The sequence below is a fragment of the Rhea americana genome, unplaced genomic scaffold (genome assembly GCF_003343005.1).
Source record: "Rhea americana isolate MKP2758 unplaced genomic scaffold, rheAme1 scaffold_57, whole genome shotgun sequence".
Taxonomy (NCBI): domain Eukaryota; kingdom Metazoa; phylum Chordata; class Aves; order Rheiformes; family Rheidae; genus Rhea; species Rhea americana.
Window position 1 is genome coordinate 2,251,886 of NW_028186723.1, and position 17,650 is coordinate 2,269,535.

The window sequence follows — 17,650 nt, forward strand, 5'->3', positions numbered from 1 at the left end:
ATGGGATAGTTTAGGAAAGTGAAGTTGTGAAGTTATTTCTATATCATAGAACAGTAAGGTTGGAAGGGACCTCTGGAGATCATCTAGTCCAACCCTCAGCATAGCCCTGTTCGGGGACTGAACCCACAACCTTGGCATTAGCAGCACCACACTCTAACTGAGCTAAACTTTCCCCCTGATAATATTGCTCTTTTTTTGCTTAGGATTATAACTCGTAAGCATTCACAAGAACACTGACCTACACTGAGCTACAAGCTGCCCCGCTATGTGCGGGGTACATGCACTGCAGTAATGGCCATTAAGATAAATTAACCCCATGTGATTTCCCGCAGTTGTACCATCAGTGCTTCTCTTTCAGTGAACTTTAAAGTTGCCTGCTGGGGCCAGAGAGGACTCCGCTTCTCTTCAGACACAAGAGCTAGGAGTTTAGACCCAAACACACCTTCATCCTTAACTCTCCATTCTTTGCCTGCCTCCCCAGTCCAATCTGCCCTTGTGCTGTGTACAGGAATACGTCCTACTCTGCTGCAGAAGAGGCTGATGACCAGGGATCTACTCTTCCAGAAGAGTGATATAATCTCTCACATTTGCACTCAAATGAATTCTGCAGTGATGACAAGATCAGCTCTGCTATCAGATCAGAGGGTAATAATCTCACCTAAAAGGTACCGAACAAAGGAAGGATGCATGAATACAGCTTAAGGAGTGAACATCTGTGAACTCAAGCCACATATACTAATCTCCTGAAGAGGATGGGGAATACATAGGTGACAGAAGTCAGTGAGGCTGCTAGATACATGACTGGCAGCTGCAGACATAGGGTGATGAGCAAGTGTGCACAGAAGGAGCGAACRCCTTCTGTATACATTTCACCAATCACTCCTAAAAAGAAAATCCAAAGTACTGTGTTTGACTAAAGCTAAGAAAATCACCAAGGCAAAAAGAATACACATTTGCTTGTAATATTTTACAGTGATGCTGTGTTTACCCTTACTTATTTGTGCAGAAGCTTAAAACTTTGAGTGCTTCATTAGCCTTTTCTTTCCAACTAACATTAAGTCTGTAATATTAGGCATGACCAACATCAGTAAAAAACTTGCCACACAAGCTGGAAGAACTGTATGCACTTTTGTGTACTGTGTCTCATAAACCTCAAGTTCTCTATCCCAYGTAAAACCCCTAGACAGTTACAGATATACCATTTACAGAGACGTCATATGGCTCAGCCTCTTCATAATATCCTTCTGGGGATTCGATCTTGGGGACCAAAGGCTGCTTTGTTTCAGGAATCTGCAGAACAAATAAATAAGAGAAGTGTGATTTTAGGTAAAGATAGATGCTTAAAAACAATGGGGCAGGTTTTTTTTTAAGCATCAAGATGCAGCCTAGCAGATGAGACCTTTTAGATGTGCACATTAGCGTTTTTATATGAACAGGTTGAGATGTAAGGTAAGAAGGATTACCAAGTACTGCACTGGTGAAGGTTTCCAATACACAGGTAGTTTAAGTATAAAGGAGCTTGGCAGCTATCATATAATTGTGCCATAAATATCGTTTTCTTTAATTTTTCTGAAAACCCTAGGAGGATCCAYTTGGATGTTTCCCGATAAGCAGTAATTCTAACCCGTGGGCCTCACCATGAAAGGGGAGGTCTTCCTGCCATACAAATCCCTCCTAAGCTACTCTTCTTAACTGGGGACAATGCCTTCTACTACATTAAGAGGGAATCAGAACTGCAGATTTTTGGTGCAATCCTGACTATGTTGAAGTTATAGCCTGAACAATCACTATATCTCGAAGTCCCTGGCGAGTAGCAAACCAGCACTAAAAATCTCTGTTTTAGGAACTGTATCAGGAATCTTTAATTGTGCTCTGAGCAAAAAATGAAGGAAATAGATAAACAACACTGATGGAAAATAAGCCTTTGAAAAGAGTCCAGAGCTGGAAAATCCCTGTGGTGCCTGCCAAAYCCCTCCCTAAACACAAACAAGAGCTGGCAGGAAAAAGTGTCCTGATCCTTTAGAAATACCAGCACACAAGGAAAAAAAAAGGAGAAGCTAAGAAACAAGCTTTTTACTTTTCAAGTAATTCACATGGCTGTCAAATATGAGACAGCAGAATCAGAGATCACAGCAGGATGAACCCACAGATTATGCTGTTCCCAAAGTATGTAATAGCATCATGTCTCACCCATTGCCATCTGACTGTACTGTCCCCATCATTCCCCATCAGTCCTCTTGCCACCCAGTTAAAATCATTCCCTCAGTCATTAGATAACAGTAGGATCTGGCTCACAGGTGCTTGAACTGGATTCTGATCAAGATGTATATAACCTCTTTGAAGGACACGGAGCCTACATGCTCCTTCCTGGTTTCCCACAGGGTTGCTCCAGATGCCCCGGAGAAAGACTGGGCAGGGGGGCCCAGTTGAGCACCGATATCACAAGATATATATAGGATCAGTCCATCTGCAGGTCATCATCCAGCATCATCAAACGCAAGTTCAAAGCTTTCCCTCCTGCCCAGCATGTTGCCACCAAAAGGTATTGCTGCCCTACCAGAAGGGGAAAGGAAGCTTTGATAGAAAAGATTTTCTGGTCAACAACTGCCCATGAAGGGGATGCAGGCTGAGCCCATGGGGCTTCATTATGCTGAGCATACCCTGAATGCAGCTCCAGCCAAAACCACACACCCCTCCATTCCCCCATCCACGAGCTGCATGTAGCTCTGCCAGCCTTGCAAACTGCAAGTATCTTGCAATGAAAACTCCCTTCTGCACAGGACTGTCAGATGCTGTGAGCAGACTTTAAGCTTGCTTTCCAGAGCCACGTAGGACACATTGTCAGAAAACATTTGCCTCCAAATACTTAAAAGGCTTAAGAACTTACTCTAATTTGTTAAGGAAAGAGAAACAAACCCAGACACTCCAAAGCTATACTAAACCCTCTTCCTAGTCAGGGAATCTGTCTGCAACTGCCATCTGTGGTAGCCTCGTGTGTGCAGCCAGCTCACATTGTATTGCAGCCATAAACAAGTTGCCTACACAAAGAAATGCTGTGGGTTTTTTTTGACACCGTCCAACAAGTGTCAGGGAAGGGGTGGGGAAAGGGGCTGCTCTGCTTTGTTTCCTACAGACAATGGAAACCAACAGGGACTAGGTGGGACTGTGCCTCAGCTGCCCCAAAAGCTACTTTTTTTCTCTCCTCGTTCCCTAGAGGCACGTACTTCTTTTGTCTCTCACCTAGGTCAAAGTGTGTGTGCTGCATTACCTAACCCAGCATGGTCCTCACAGTACATTTGCCTACTACATTATGGCACAACAGAGCACGCTAATAAATATTGCGTGAGCCACAGGGGAACAATCCTGGGATTCCAGCGTCCATGCCACGTGACTTCCTCAGTGGATGGCTACAGAAAGCAGCAGAGCTGTCAGGGCTACAGAAGAATGAAAGGACATTGAGCCATAGCCCAGGAGACTCATTGTTTAAAGGCAGCTCTGGGAGAATACCAAAGAAATTCAGAAACGCCAGGATCCAGCCAGGCCATCCCATATGGTACCAGGCACACAGGCAACTGTTGGTTTCAGTGAATACTGAAGGCAGTTTTTTCTACAGAGCTTCATCACCAAACTTTTGTTGTGCCTCAAAAGAAAAACATAAAGCAACACCACAGGAATCTGACAACCCCTCGATAGCTCCATGGGTCCAAACTCCTCGATCACATGCAGACTTATGCAGTGTCTCCTCTTTATTAGACAAGCATCTTCCCCATACAAGGGGGAAGACAAGTCCTCCGGCCTGAGGACTTCAGTAGGGTAAGTTTCAGAAAACCAAGTTCCACTGGTCTCACTCCATCAAACTCAGAGGCTTTAGAAGAACAGCACTCTCTAGTCATTAATTCTTCTGACAAAATCCTAAATCCCATTGACACAGTTTCCATTGCTTACAAGATGGCACCTTCTATTTGTTTGCTGTTCTCTCTATCTCTCTCCCTTACACACAGACACTTAAAATAACAAAGTTATACTCCTGGGGTTTTGACTGGCAGGCTCTGTTTCCAAGGCACCATGACACTTCATTGTCCTTCACCCCAGGCTAGTCAGAAGACCCCAATCTAACCCTATGGTTCACCTTTCAGCATGCTTGGCTAACATTTGTTTAAATTAAAAACTCAAGAAATTAATCCTGTTCTATCTGAGCATAGGCCCAGTTGCCAGCAACTGAAATACCACATCAGAGAAACCTTTAAAATACTTTTGCGGCCTTAACATCACTGAGCAACAGAAAACTCTGCACAGAGTTAAAACATATGCATTTCTCAGGTCCCCTCTTTCCCACATTGATCTTGCCTGAACCTGGAGCAGTAAAGACAGACAGGGAAGAGTCATTTCCCCACAGCAGTGATTTTCACAGGCCAATTGGGACCACATTAAAGCTCTCCCTAGTCACACTCCTTGAAATATTTAAGTACATCGAAGTATTTAGCTATCCTTGCTGCCAACAGATTGCTGGCACTCCTCAGATGCTCAGTTCGCAGGTACTTGATTGTTTTGTTCAAATGAAGTTAGTTCTGGTGGTTAGTGGTGCAGAAGAAGTAGTTCTCAGTATAGGCAGATTGTCTTGGAGCATAGGGATGATTTAATTAAGCTTCTTGTCTGTCATTCAGGACTGTTTTCTTCCAGTCCCCTTCTCTGACTTTGTGATTGCCATGTTGGAAAGATAACAGGTGTTTTAGAGCCATCTCATGATACCCAACACTTGTGACCAGATGTTCAGAACAGAAGTTCTCAGGGGAAGCTAAGAAACATCAATAGATCTGTTATCAACATCCAAGAAGTACTGACTCCTTGAACGGGGGGAGACTCTTCAGACTCTGGGCTGCTTGATGTCTCCCCAAGAAAGCATTCTCTGCAGTGTGTGTAGGAGTCTAACTAGCTCAGCCATTACCTTTCTCAAGACAATGTTTGAAGAAAGTGTTTTTAACTTTCTGATTTTGCTGTGAGTTTTGTTTTCAAAGTTCAGTATCAGTCAGATGTTGGGCTAGGGAAGAGGCTGCCCCACCAGAGCAGCAGCCACCTTTACAGGTGGCTCCAGCCCAGCTTGCATAAGCAGATATGCCAGAGATATTCTAGGGCCTGGTAAGCACTGACACACTCTTCTGCACTGGCTGGCAGGGTCAGCTCTCTCCCTGCTCCTGGCATGTATTTCAGGCTCAGTCACTCCCTTGCGTGTTCCTCACCCATCTGGATGCACTGGCTCTCAGAAATTCAGCAGAGACCACACAGGTTCCAAGACAGAGAAGCAACACATGAACATACCCTGGAAGAGCACCATGCTTTTGCACTCAGTAACTCAAGAGAAGCCAGTCCTTGGAAGAGTAGAGGCACAGATTGAATTTAATTAGGATGGTACAGGTAACAAGATAAAGAAAGTAAACATCATCCTGATATCATCCTCATTCCTTTGAGATCACCCCTGCAAGGAGGGACAGGACAGGTCTGTTATTGACACTTCCTTTTGGTGCTTGKTTTGAGTCAGCAGAGCAAGGTGAGAGTTGTGCTGGTGCCCTTGTCCTGGGCTTCATCAAGCAGAAGTTGGGACACACCTAGGAGAGGCAGAAGGCTGCTGCCTTTCCCAGGCCTGCACTGTGCCAGCCTGCAGCACATTCCTGCATTCGTTCCACTAAAAGCAGGCAACGCCGCCTCGCACTTTCCCACAGCGGGAGCCAACGGGTCCTGCTTTGGCAATGCAGCTGCGGCAGCTCCACTCCCAGTACCAGCCACCCGACAAGAGCTGCATCTGCTTTCTGGTAGCCAAGCACATTTCTCCACTTGCAGGGGGTGCTCTGATAGCCCACACTGTGTTCCCTTCCACCCACCTCCCTGCCCCAACCTATCAGCCTCCTCAGGTTTTGAGGAATGTAATGTAAAACACAATTCCTGCTCCCACCGCTGCTCCCAGGCAACTCCTGCTCCCTTGCTGCATTTCCAACCCTGCCGTGTGGGTAGGAGCCTCCCTGGGAACCGGAACAGCTCCCTGCAGACAAGTGCAGAGCATCTGGGACACTGCTGCCTCAATTCAGCCCTACTCCTTCACTTCCCCAGCACTTCTAGMTAACACCAGCTGAGCCACTCAGCTCCTTATGTACAGTACGCGCCTTTGAATCTTCCTTCCCAGGAGAGGAGCAGACTGTCCTTGAAGGCTTCYGAACACACCTTTCTCCTCCTCAACTCCTCCCTATGACACTTTTTACCCTCATTTCCTTTCACATCAAAAATCCCAACTACTGTAATTCCCACGTCTAATCAACCACTGAACAGTAAATCATCCCCCCTCCTGCCCAGTCTCTCTCAAGGATATCCAGGCTGGCTTTCTGGCATAAAAACAAAATCCCACTGAAAGCTGATCATGTTGAACTGTATCCCGATTAGATTAATAACTACCCTACGGAACAATCTAAAGCCACTTTGCAGCTTTTTGCAGCAGACTGTAGGGGAACTGTAATGCAGCACAGTTTGTCTCTCATACAGGCAAGRAGCATTGAAAGAAAGTAGGAAAATAGGCTCTGTAACGCTCTATAACCCAGTTTCCATGCTGCTGTTCTCCAGCCACTGTGCGCCACGCTCAGCCGGGCCATGGCAGCCAGATGAAGCAGAATGACAGAGGCTGAAGGTCCAACACCTTCCCAGCGACTGGGGCTCCCTCCTCGCAGATCCACGAGGCTATGCAATGGCCAGGTGAGGGAGAAAACAGGGTGTAACAACTGGCACAGTCACTCAAAGTACAGACAATGTCAGGTGCTGCAACTGAAAGCAATCCTGATCTCTGCTAACAACCAAATTACACAATATTCTACAAGAAAGGGAAAACCTGACATTACACAGGGATCACCCTGTTGCCCTAGAGCTTAAGGATTTCTGGCCCTTGTAAATTCATGCCAGGCAAATGAACCATGGCTGCTGCTTTTACGCTTCTGGGAGACTTCCAAAGCAGCAACAAAGAGCCAGCATCACATTTGTGATCATTTTCAAAAAATTGAAAACAAAATCCTCTTTGTTATTTGAGCCTGGATCACCATATTGCTAGTCTGGGTTTCTCTGGTTGGGAATATAGACTGTTTTGCACAGCTCTCTTGCACTTGCACAGGAATCCCAAGGCTCCCAGAAGTGCTGCACATGCTCTCTGGCCAGTTTGTGCACAATCCTTGTGAACAACAGGAATTTCTGCATGGCCAGCTGCCTCTGAGCTGCCATCCTCACGGTCTACACTAGGCATGGAGACCTACATCTTTTATAAACACGAGAAGTACAGGTGGGAAAAGGAAGAGACATGTTCCAGGAAGCCATACACTAGATGGACCTTTATTTATTTATTTTACTCAGCAAAAAAATATTTGCATACAGCAGGCAGAGCTCCGCCCAAATAGTCACACTGCATACCACATAATAAAGGCCCTAAAGCCTTCAGAGGTTCAAATTTCCAGACTAAAGGCTTGGCAGTGAAAAGGAAAGGAGTTGTAAAACATACCTTTGGAGGGGGGAGGTCTGGCAGGCTCTTCTGAGGAGGGGACGAATGCAATCCTAAGTCTCCATTGGTCAAGGAATCTCTCCGATCCAATGCTGCAAGCCAGAAATAATTATAACTATAACACGTGGCATTTCCCAGCAAAGCACTTGCTGCCCAGTGCTGTGCAGGTGCTATTTAARTCAGAAGCAGGGTGATAATTGCAGACAGTGCAGCAGAGCAACCATGTCATTTCAGGCTATATCCAGAAATATTGCACTAGGAGAACCAGCAAAAGAACCAGACTCTATTTTTTACATATATTTTTCATTCTGGAGGGAAAACTGTGAAGCCTAGACTGTTTTAAATAGGGTGACTCCCTCCCCACCCTCAAAAATATCATGAGTGGCAATAACATGAACTAATGTCATGACAGCTCTAAACGCCTCCCTCCTATTTCTGCGCTACATGGGTTAACTTGCAGGCATGCTCCTAGCACCACTCAAAACACCTTTGAAAGCAAGATGCCCGACGTTTAGCAGTGCTCTATTGAATGCAGTGCAAAGTGTGATCTTCAAAAGTGATGCTGGACAGAGTTCTTCCCTCAGAGGCATTTGCTTACACAGTCTGCCCAGCGCTCCAATGGGAGGAGTGGATTTAGTTTGCATGATGTGTCTGTTGAATTTTTACTCTCATTAAGTGAGCCATAGCTGAAGAATTAAACCTTAGTACTGGCTTGCTGACACTTCAAAGGATCTTGAGAAGCAGTGATACGTAGTGGGAAAATAGCAGACAGTATTTGGAAGTCTTCAGCGTATTAGTCCTTGCTCAACTCTGACACTTATTGTTGTGACCAGACAAATCACTAACCCTTACCACCTCCACTGCCTTTCCACAAACTGGAGCTAATACCACCCAGCTCCCAGTATGAACTGCAATGGCTGCTGCATATCTAGGCTGCCAAATGAGTTCTCAAGATCAGCCATGAATTACAATTTAATAGCTAGTGAACTACCGACTGAAGATGAGATGGTCTTAAAGCAGCATACCTCAAACATCGGAAGAGTGTGTGGGTGCAGACTCTCCAAGCCTGGCTATAGAAAGTCAGTTTCCAAAGAGTTAAATGCAGAATGATTCATTGGCTGAAGGGTTAATTTAAGGCACAGAAAGCTTGTGCTCAGTCCCTCTTCCACCACCAGAAAAATTCCTGGGTGGTCTCAGACAATTTTCCAAATCCCATGATCTCAGAGCAGTGCAATACAACAATACTCAGGGAATAAGAGGGAAGGAGGCACCAAACTGTCAAAAATATAGGACTTTGAATAAAAGAACCAGAATCACAGAATGGTTGAGGCTGGAAGGGACCTCTGGAGATCATCTAGTCCAAACCCCCGGCTCAAGAAGGGACACCTACAGCACATTAGACAGGATTGCGTCCAGGCAGGCCTTGAATATCTCCAGAGAAGGAGACTCCACCACCTCTCCCGCCAGCCTGTTCCAGGACTCTGTCACTCTCACAGTGAAGGAGGTTTTTTCTCATGTTCAGAGGGAACTTCCTGTGGTCCACTTTGTCCCCACTGCCTCTGCTCCTGTCATCGGGCACCACTCAAAAGAGTCCAGACCCACCCTCCTGACACCCTCCCTTAAGACATTTGCATACCTGGACAAGATCCCCTCGCACTCTTACCTCCTCCACGCTAAACAGGCCCGGCTCTCACAGCCCTTCCTCATAAGAGAGGTGCTCCAGTCCCTTCACCACCTTCCTAGCCCTACGCTGTGCTCCCTCCAGYAGATCCATGTCTCTCCTGTACTGGGGAGCCCAGAAATGGACMTGCTACTCCAGATGAGGCCTCACCAGGGCTGAGCAGAGCGGGAGGATCACCTCCCTCGACCTRCTGACAATGCCCTTCCTAATGCACCACAGGAGACCACTGGCTTTCTTGGCCACARGGGCACATTGCTGCCTCACGATTAACCTGCTGTCCACCAGCACTCCCAGGTACTTTTCTGCAGAGCTACTTCTCAGCAGGTCAATCCCCAAACTGTACTGGTGCCTAGGGCTATTCCTCCCTAGGTGCAGGACCCTGCMCTTGCCTCTGTTGAGCTTCATGAGGTTTCTCTCCACCCAACTCTCCAGCCTGCCCAGCTCTCTCTGAATGGCAGCACAGCCTTCTGATGCATCAGTCACTCCTCCCATAGTTGGAGATGACATCCAGGATGAGCTGTTTCCATCACCTTTGCAGAGATGGAGGAAAGGCTGACTGGCCTGTAGTTTCCTTGGTCCTTCTTTTTGCCCTTTTTGAAGACTGGAGTGACATTGGCTTTCTTCCAGTCCTCAGGCACCTCTCCTGTTCTCCACAACCTTTCAAAGATGAGGTACAGCAGCCTGTCAATAACATCCACCAGCACCCTCAGTGCTTGTGGGTTAATCTCATCAGGGCCCATCGATTTGTGGATGTCAGGTTTGCCTAAACAATCTCTAACCCAATCTTCCTCAACCAAGGGAAAGTCTTCTTCTCTCCAGACTCTCTCTCTTGTCTCCAGGCTCTGGGATTCCCGAGAGCTGCCCTTAGCAGTAAAGACTGAGGCAAAGAAGACATTCAGTAATTCTGCCTTCTGTGTATCCTTCGTCACAGGACACCCATCTCATTCAGTAGTGGGCCCACATTCTCCCTACTCCCAACTGATGTAGTTGAAGGAGCCATTCTGTTGTCCTTGACATCCCTTGCCAGATTTAATTCCAAATGGGTCTTGGCCTTCCTTGTCACATTCCTACATACCCTGACAACATCCTATATTTCTCCCAAGTGGACTGTCCCTTTTTCCACATTGTGTACTTTCTGTTTGAGTTTTGGCAGGAGCTCCTTGTTCATCCATGCAGGTCTCCTGCCCCCCTTGCTTGACTTTTTACTCATAGGGATGCACCGCTCTTGAGGAAGTGATACTTTAATATTAACCAGCAATCTTGGACTGCCCTTCCTTTCAGGGTCCTAAACCATGGGATTCTTCCAAACAGGTCCCTGAAGAGGCCAAAGTTTGTTCTCCTGAAGGCATTCTCTTGTGCAGTAGAGAAGTCCCTTTTTACAGATAGTGTTTCTTAGCTCCATTTCTTTCAAAATATTTGCCAAAATGTTAAAGTATCACAAATGCAGCAAGTAAAGCATGGGAATTAGGTCCAAAACCCACACTGACCTGATGTTCTAACTCCCTTAGTCACCTGCTAACACTTCAGCCACCTTCCTTCTACACACAAACAGCCAAGGGGTTTTCTGTTCTGAGGTTAGAGAGGGCAGCTATCACTGTGCCCAGCACTCAGCAATAGAGGACAAGTACCTAAAGCATGTTTTTGCTACAGAAAGTCTACACAGTGTGCGTTGCATGTATCCCTTCTTTCTGCTGCTAGGAACATCTGCACCACAGAGCAAAACACTATTACCTTATTGTGGGGAGAGAAGTACATTCTTCTAGACAAGCATTAACACTTTCCAGATATTTTGATAAAAATGTCTCCCTAAACCATGGAATTTGTAGAGTGTTTAGGAGAGAGAAGGAAGGAGGAAAAAAAGACAAAGTGATTGTCAAAATTCTCATCTGTGCTAATTTTGTTATTCGTCTCTGCTCTCTGCTTTTTGCCAAAATGAATCATTCCCAGAACCACCCTGAGCTAAAACAGTCATGGTGTGTGCCACCAGGAGCCCTATACCACACATACAGTGTCATCTCCCAGACTCCTGCCTCTGTGGTGACTTCAAGAAGACAGATGGCATTTGGCTCACTGAAGAACCCCACAGACTTGCAGCTTAGAGACCTGCTATATTTCTCAAGTAAGTGCCTTCATCACTCGCTCCAATGAATTAAACTACTGTGCCAGAAAGAAGCTGAACAATTCAGCTCTTTTGAGATGCCTGTGTACTTACTGACAGAATTAAAAGTAGATACAGTGAGTAGTGAAATGTGTGTGAGTTTTTTTTTCAGTAATAGCATTTTTAAGGTTTGGGGGGGGGGAGGATAGGATCTTGGAGCTGATGTATTATYATTTCAGGAAGCATTTCTTCCTGTGTTGCTAAAGCACATACACAGCAGTGAGGAAACCCTGCAGGGAATGAGATGTTCAGATGATCTCAGCCACAGTAGTGTCATCACAAGATCCCATCGTAGGATTTAGGTGAAGCAAAGTGCACAGAGCTATAGTGGATAAGGAGTGTGAAGAGAGGGAGGCTGTAAAATCACTGGGGGATCTGCATCATGCCCCATGATATCAGTGAGTACTGTGGCCCTCTGCATCTGCTAAACTTGAACCTGCAGACCCCACAAGTGGCCAGGCACACACAGACTTCTCTATCCAGCTACACAGAAGGCTCAGGGCAGTACACTCAGCTGTAACTATGGCTGAGATCCCATGCATGTGTGTGACTGACTTCAGCATTTCCAGTTAACTCAGAAGTTTTACTTGGACTAGGGAGGTTGCTGAATACAGAGAAAGAGAGAAGCAACAGGTCCCACAGGGAGTGTCTGAGTGGGTAGACTCATGGTCTTGATAGGGAAAAGTCTGAAATAAGAGAAGCAACTCTAAAAATAAGTCGCCTGGTATTTGTCCCTGAGCTTCAGTATGTAAGCCTTGTTTTTATCCACACAACTGAGAACCTATACAAAGAAATATATCTGTTACTATGCAGCTACCAGGAGCTACTGACAGGCTGTGCAATCCTGTTACAGAGCATCACAGCATTACTGAGAGGGCCCTGCCTAGAGGTCACGCTGGGGCTGTAGGTGTAGCCTGGCAGGAGACCCCATTTTCAAGAGTGTTTGGCTTGAAAGTTAGGTTAACTTCAGCTGTAGGTGGTTAAAACCCCTCAAAAATATAACTCTGAAAATGGAACTATTCTGACTATTGCAGGACCAGCACATCAACTGCAGGCTGTACTGATGCATTCTGCTGTTTGGTCTGTTTAGGCTGGAAACTTTGGGGTAGGGTCCACCTTTGAGTAGATGTGCATAAAAGATTTTGTAGAACCAGATTATTACTGACACACATTTACCAAAAACAACATTTGCAATGAATATCAAAGAGAAAGAACATTTTTAAAGAGTTATGATGTTCTTTACCATGTTACAAATTCAAAACCTGGGAATAAACATTGGAAATGAATATTTTATCCAGGTTTAATTCCTTGGCTTGTGCACTGCAGAATTCTAGCATCCCCCAGGAGATGCAGCTGCTCTGCCTGCACAGATGGCGAGGGTACAGACTGCACGCCCTGGGAATTCGCCTTGCTAGGTCGCGACAGCTCGGATCCTGTGGGCTAGTCAGTCAGAAAGTTTCGAAGTCTCAAAGAGGCGAGGCAACCTGTTTCATGGCCAAAAGAAACATCAGGGCTTCCTTAAATATTTCAAGCACTGGAGCTGTAAGCCTAAGAAGGCAACATTTTTATCTCAAAATAACACCCTCAAAAGCTGTTTCCAGGAATAACCTCAGTCTTGACATGGACCATGATTTCCAGGGGAATGTAACAAAAATGGCAGTCCYTCCACATGGTCAACTGCCTCAGCCCTCAGAGCTCTGGGAAAGGCCTCCATCGATCGCAGTAAAAGACTAATCTAACCACACGTGCCTTTACTGTACCATTAGATATGAGGCAATCAGTCATCAGTCTCCTACCTTTGTCTTGTTTCTCTTGGTCACCCTGCTGCTTATTGATGGTCACTTTGTTCATATAAATATATTCTTCATCACCACCTGCAACCAAAGAGAAAAGTAGGCTCTTTAACCCCTGCTTTCATGTTGCTAAGATTTTCCATAAAGACAGATGCAAAAAGTGTTAGCTGTGTGCATATGCAAGGACACATGTAGGTTGAGGCTATGTGCAAAAAATCTCCAAGTAGTAATAACAAGCTGAAAAATTAAATGCTGTATAGCCAGGAAATTCCGTAAGTTAAAATTTCTTCTTAAATATTAACTTGGCCAAACAGCACATCCTGTGTATCTTACAGAGTGGATTAAATAAACTTAAGGTTTAATAAGAAAAACAGAAAGGATCGGGAATCTTGGGAATCTTTTGCTTGTAAAGCTGGACACATAGCCATAGTAATTTTACATAAACAATGAGAGGTCGCTGCAAAAATAATCTCTATTTCATTTTCTCCTTCTAATTTTCATGTCTCCCCTCCCTCTCAACCTCCAAAAAAACATTGCTTCAAGACCCCTTAGCAGTTCTCACGAGAGCCCATCACTCTGCTCCTGGCCTTCCCTCCACGTACCGCTGGACTTGGTGTACACCCGCAGAAGGTCAGAGAGGAAACTCTTTTTCACAACAGCCGTGCTGCTCAAGTTCTCCTTGTCCAGTATCCTCAGAAAATCTTCGAGTTCTGTGAGCAGCTGCTCGAGAGCTAGGACAGCAACAGAGAACTGTTGGCAAGGCAGTTTGGTGGGCATTAAAGAGAGAATATATATTGATTCTACATTTTTCAAAATCCCGTGGATTTTTCTGCCCAAGAATAAGTCATATTTAATTCATCAGCCTGAATTTTCACTCATTTTGAAAAGAAATTGAGTCTCAAAACCAAAAAGGCTCCAACTTCTCTTAATTTGTTCAGACACCACTATAAAACCATGCAAACATCTATAAGATTCTTCCTAGAGGTTTTTTTTTGCTCACAGAAAGTATGGAGAAGTTTTGAGCATTAGGGCTGAGATTCCATGAAAGCAGCTGGCAAGGTCTTGACTCTGGAATCTGAGTCCCTTCAAGCTTCATTCGGACCTCATCTGGATTGGAATCTACCAAAAGCCCTGCTTTCTGGCTCCTCCTTTCATGCCTTCTTCCTATTCTTCTCAGTCTAATGATTCAGAAACATTTGTACACACACTCGTTGACAAACCTCTAACATAATTAGGAAATCAGTAATTTCTCAGGTTATCTTGCTTGAATGGTGACCACAGTGATCTTTGTACTCAGTGAAACCAAAGATAATCTCAAGGCTAAGCCAGGCTACTAGGTTTATTTTCCTTCTAAGGAGGTACTACTCAGCTCTGCCATTGATAAATCACTTCTCTGACAGCGCTCACACTGAAGGAACAGGCATTTAATTACTTGCTTTTGTTCACTCCCAAGTTTGTCACGGGCTAAGTAAGCAGCAGTGGCAGGATATAACAGGGGAAATAACAGAATATTATGTGCTGAAAGGAAGTGCAGTGTAAGAATGACAGCGTGTGGGAAAAGCATGGAGAACGCCAACTCTGGCCATTCCTCCTCTTTGGACTCTCCCTGGTGTGTTACTTAATCACTTCCTAATGTTAACGAGCTGTAGAAGAGAAGTAGCAAGCTTCTGCTTTTCAGAGTCAGGCTATAAAATAGGTTGCAATTCTTTACCACACCATCAAGAAATGTGTGGCTGTGAAATATAGATAATTTAAATAGGGTAGTTACTTTATTTCCCTTTACTTACAGCATTTCCATACTCTTTGTTACCATGGTATCTATGAGACCCACAGTACATAGCAGTGAACTAGAAAAATGGTAATATCCTGGTTTTATAGGGTAAAACACTTCAATCATATCTACTTTAAGGGCTGCTATCGCCAAGTCACAAAGAACGTTTGTGTAAGAGCAGGACAGAGCCATTACTTTCTTCCACATCTTTAACTACCTGGCAACTCTTCCTCTCCTAAGGCGAGCATCACAGAATCACACACAGTATATGGATAAATAGAGATGGATAAATAAAGCCCAAAGTACTGTGCAGTTTTATGGTGCTAGACATTAATTCAGAAAAAAAAAAAATGCTACTGCTCTTCACTGGCTTGACTGTAAAACAACCTAATGAGTCCAGATCAATCAATAACGGCTCCAGAGGAAACAATCAACTGGTCCTACATGCTTCATTTTATACCCTCTATGCCCAATCAGTTCTCCTTTGGTCTGATTAAGGACCAGTGGAGAACAGAAAATGCCTATACCATGCTGCACAAATTTGAATGTTTTTGTTAGCTTCCATTTTATTTAGTCACAGCCAGTTGCTATCCAGAGAAAGTAAGACCCATTTCAAGAAGAAATAGCATTTTTCACAAGCTGTAAGGAAAGAGGTATTATTTGGCAACAATAAGATTGGATGTCACTAATAAGTATGATTGAACAACGCATTGTAAACATATATGGCGCACACACTCACAACCTGTTTCTTTCAAGCTTCAAGGACAATGCTTCTTCTAACTTCAAGGAGAGAAACTCCCACCATGGTAAATCACAGCTTTACTATACTCACTTATCTGCTTCATTGGCCTGCTTCAGGAAGTTTAAATTGGGGTCAGTTCCTGCTGCAGGCAAGGCGTACAAGTTCATTCCTATTAGCTCATACTAGTGGACAGGACATTTACTTGTCAGAGACAGTATCAGAAGAAACACAGCACAAGAAATACCAAATTTAACTCAAAGCTTCAAAAGGGGGTCAAGTTCCCAAAGCTGTCTGCATGGAACTCAGGCTACCAAGTTTCTGGGGAAGAGAGAAAAATTCCCTTTCCCACCCCCACTACTGCTGAAAATGACTTCATTCTTCTCCCAAGCATTCACAACTAGTACACACACAGAACCAAGCTCTTGCAAATAACACAGTCCATACAGTAGGTTACATTTTCCAGCCCACCAGATCTGAATTCAGGCTTCCACTGACTCAAAGCAACTCATTTAGGACGTGATCCTAGGGCCACAAAGGTCAGTGGAAAGACTCTGTCAGAGTTCAATGGATTCAGAATCATTTTGCTCTTCTTCAGCAAGAAGCAGTATGCAAACCCATCTGCTTCCATGCAAATGTCCCTTTGATCTCAGCTGGACATTCCCTATCCAAAACTGATACCTGCAAAAATAAACCGACATTGAAATGAATGGGACCATTCATTCTCTTTTATCAGGAGAACAAGTCAATACTCAGTGACAAACGCGAAGAGGAAGAAGGATGAATACAAAGACGTCTAAGAGATTCTCTGTGCATGCAAGAACTACAGTGGGGTTCCAGCAGGTTAATAGGACTCAGAATCTATGTACATCAAATCACCTCAGGATTTTGAGTGCTTACAACTACTACCTAGCATCACCTAAGAATCTATCATGCTCTACCGTGGTGACAGGATGTCAAACCCACTAATGGCAAAATGAGGCTGGTGGTTATTCAAAGCAGCCTGAAATAGATAGCTCTCCCTCAAAGCTGCATTGTTTTGCCCTCCTTATCTCAGTAATTTAGAAATGTGTCATGTAAAGGGATAACTCCTGCAGCTAGGCTTGTTTGCCTCTGTAGGGCAACAATTAGAGRCAAGGAACACATCTGCAAAAATTAAATGAGTGGGAGCTGCAGAATAAAAATGAGTTTAGAAGACAATAGAAGCACACATCCATGCAATTCTCAGAGGTGCTTTGGAAAACCTTCTTCCACAGCTACATAGCTCTTTAAGTCTCATAGCATTTCTTCAGAAATCCCCAAGTAGAACGTGACTGAACTAGTCTTTCTGATGCTACCGCAACCATATACCTTCATAGTAGAAAAACAACAACAAGAAGACTACTTCATCAAAACCAGGAAGTTATCTCTAAAGTTATGACTAGGGAAAGTAAGGTTAAAAACTCAGACTTAGCCAAGGTCACCCTGGAAACCTCTACCAAAGCCAGCCCTCCCAAGCCCAAGTAAGTGGTAGTACTACATAGCAAAACACAGCTCATACCACGCTCTCCATCTCTATGACCACAGGCATCAGTCACTGCATAAAACCACAAGGATTTCCCAACACATGGTAGAGAGAGATGCAGGAGCATCACAGTCAACACATGAATAATTTGCACTTATAACAAGCAGATGATCATCACTGAAAGCAAACTTCAAAATGTATAGAATTCACTTATCTTTGATGAGGTAAGAAAGAAGCTTACAGGGTGGGGATTACAAATAGAACCATCAGTTCCTTCAATGCATTCAAGCAGAGACTGGGGAACTACACCAGTAAAATACTCTATTGCCTTTTACTCCAATAGGACACAACCGCTTTTACAGAAACTCCCAGGAAGCACTCTGACAACAGAAGACACTCTGTATGAATGTTGCAACTCTGGCTGAAGCAATAAGCAATGAATTACTTGAAACTTGACTGATCTGTTTCAATGGCAATTC

General features: G+C 44.5%; 1 protein-coding gene across 2 annotated transcripts in view; it reads right to left on the bottom strand.

The window, feature by feature from the left end:
• AFAP1L2 (actin filament associated protein 1 like 2) overlaps positions 1-17,650 on the bottom strand; it is an 82,053-nt gene that overhangs the window by 22,366 nt on the left and 42,037 nt on the right. For both annotated transcript variants that reach the window (XM_085319118.1, XM_085319117.1), the window contains exons 2-5: positions 13,760-13,888; positions 13,161-13,238; positions 7,526-7,617; positions 1,200-1,290 (exon numbers count right to left, since the gene is read on the bottom strand). In XM_085319118.1, the coding sequence (XP_085175244.1) occupies positions 1,200-1,290; positions 7,526-7,617; positions 13,161-13,238; positions 13,760-13,888 (390 nt within the window). The remainder of the gene's footprint in view (positions 1-1,199; positions 1,291-7,525; positions 7,618-13,160; positions 13,239-13,759; positions 13,889-17,650) is intronic.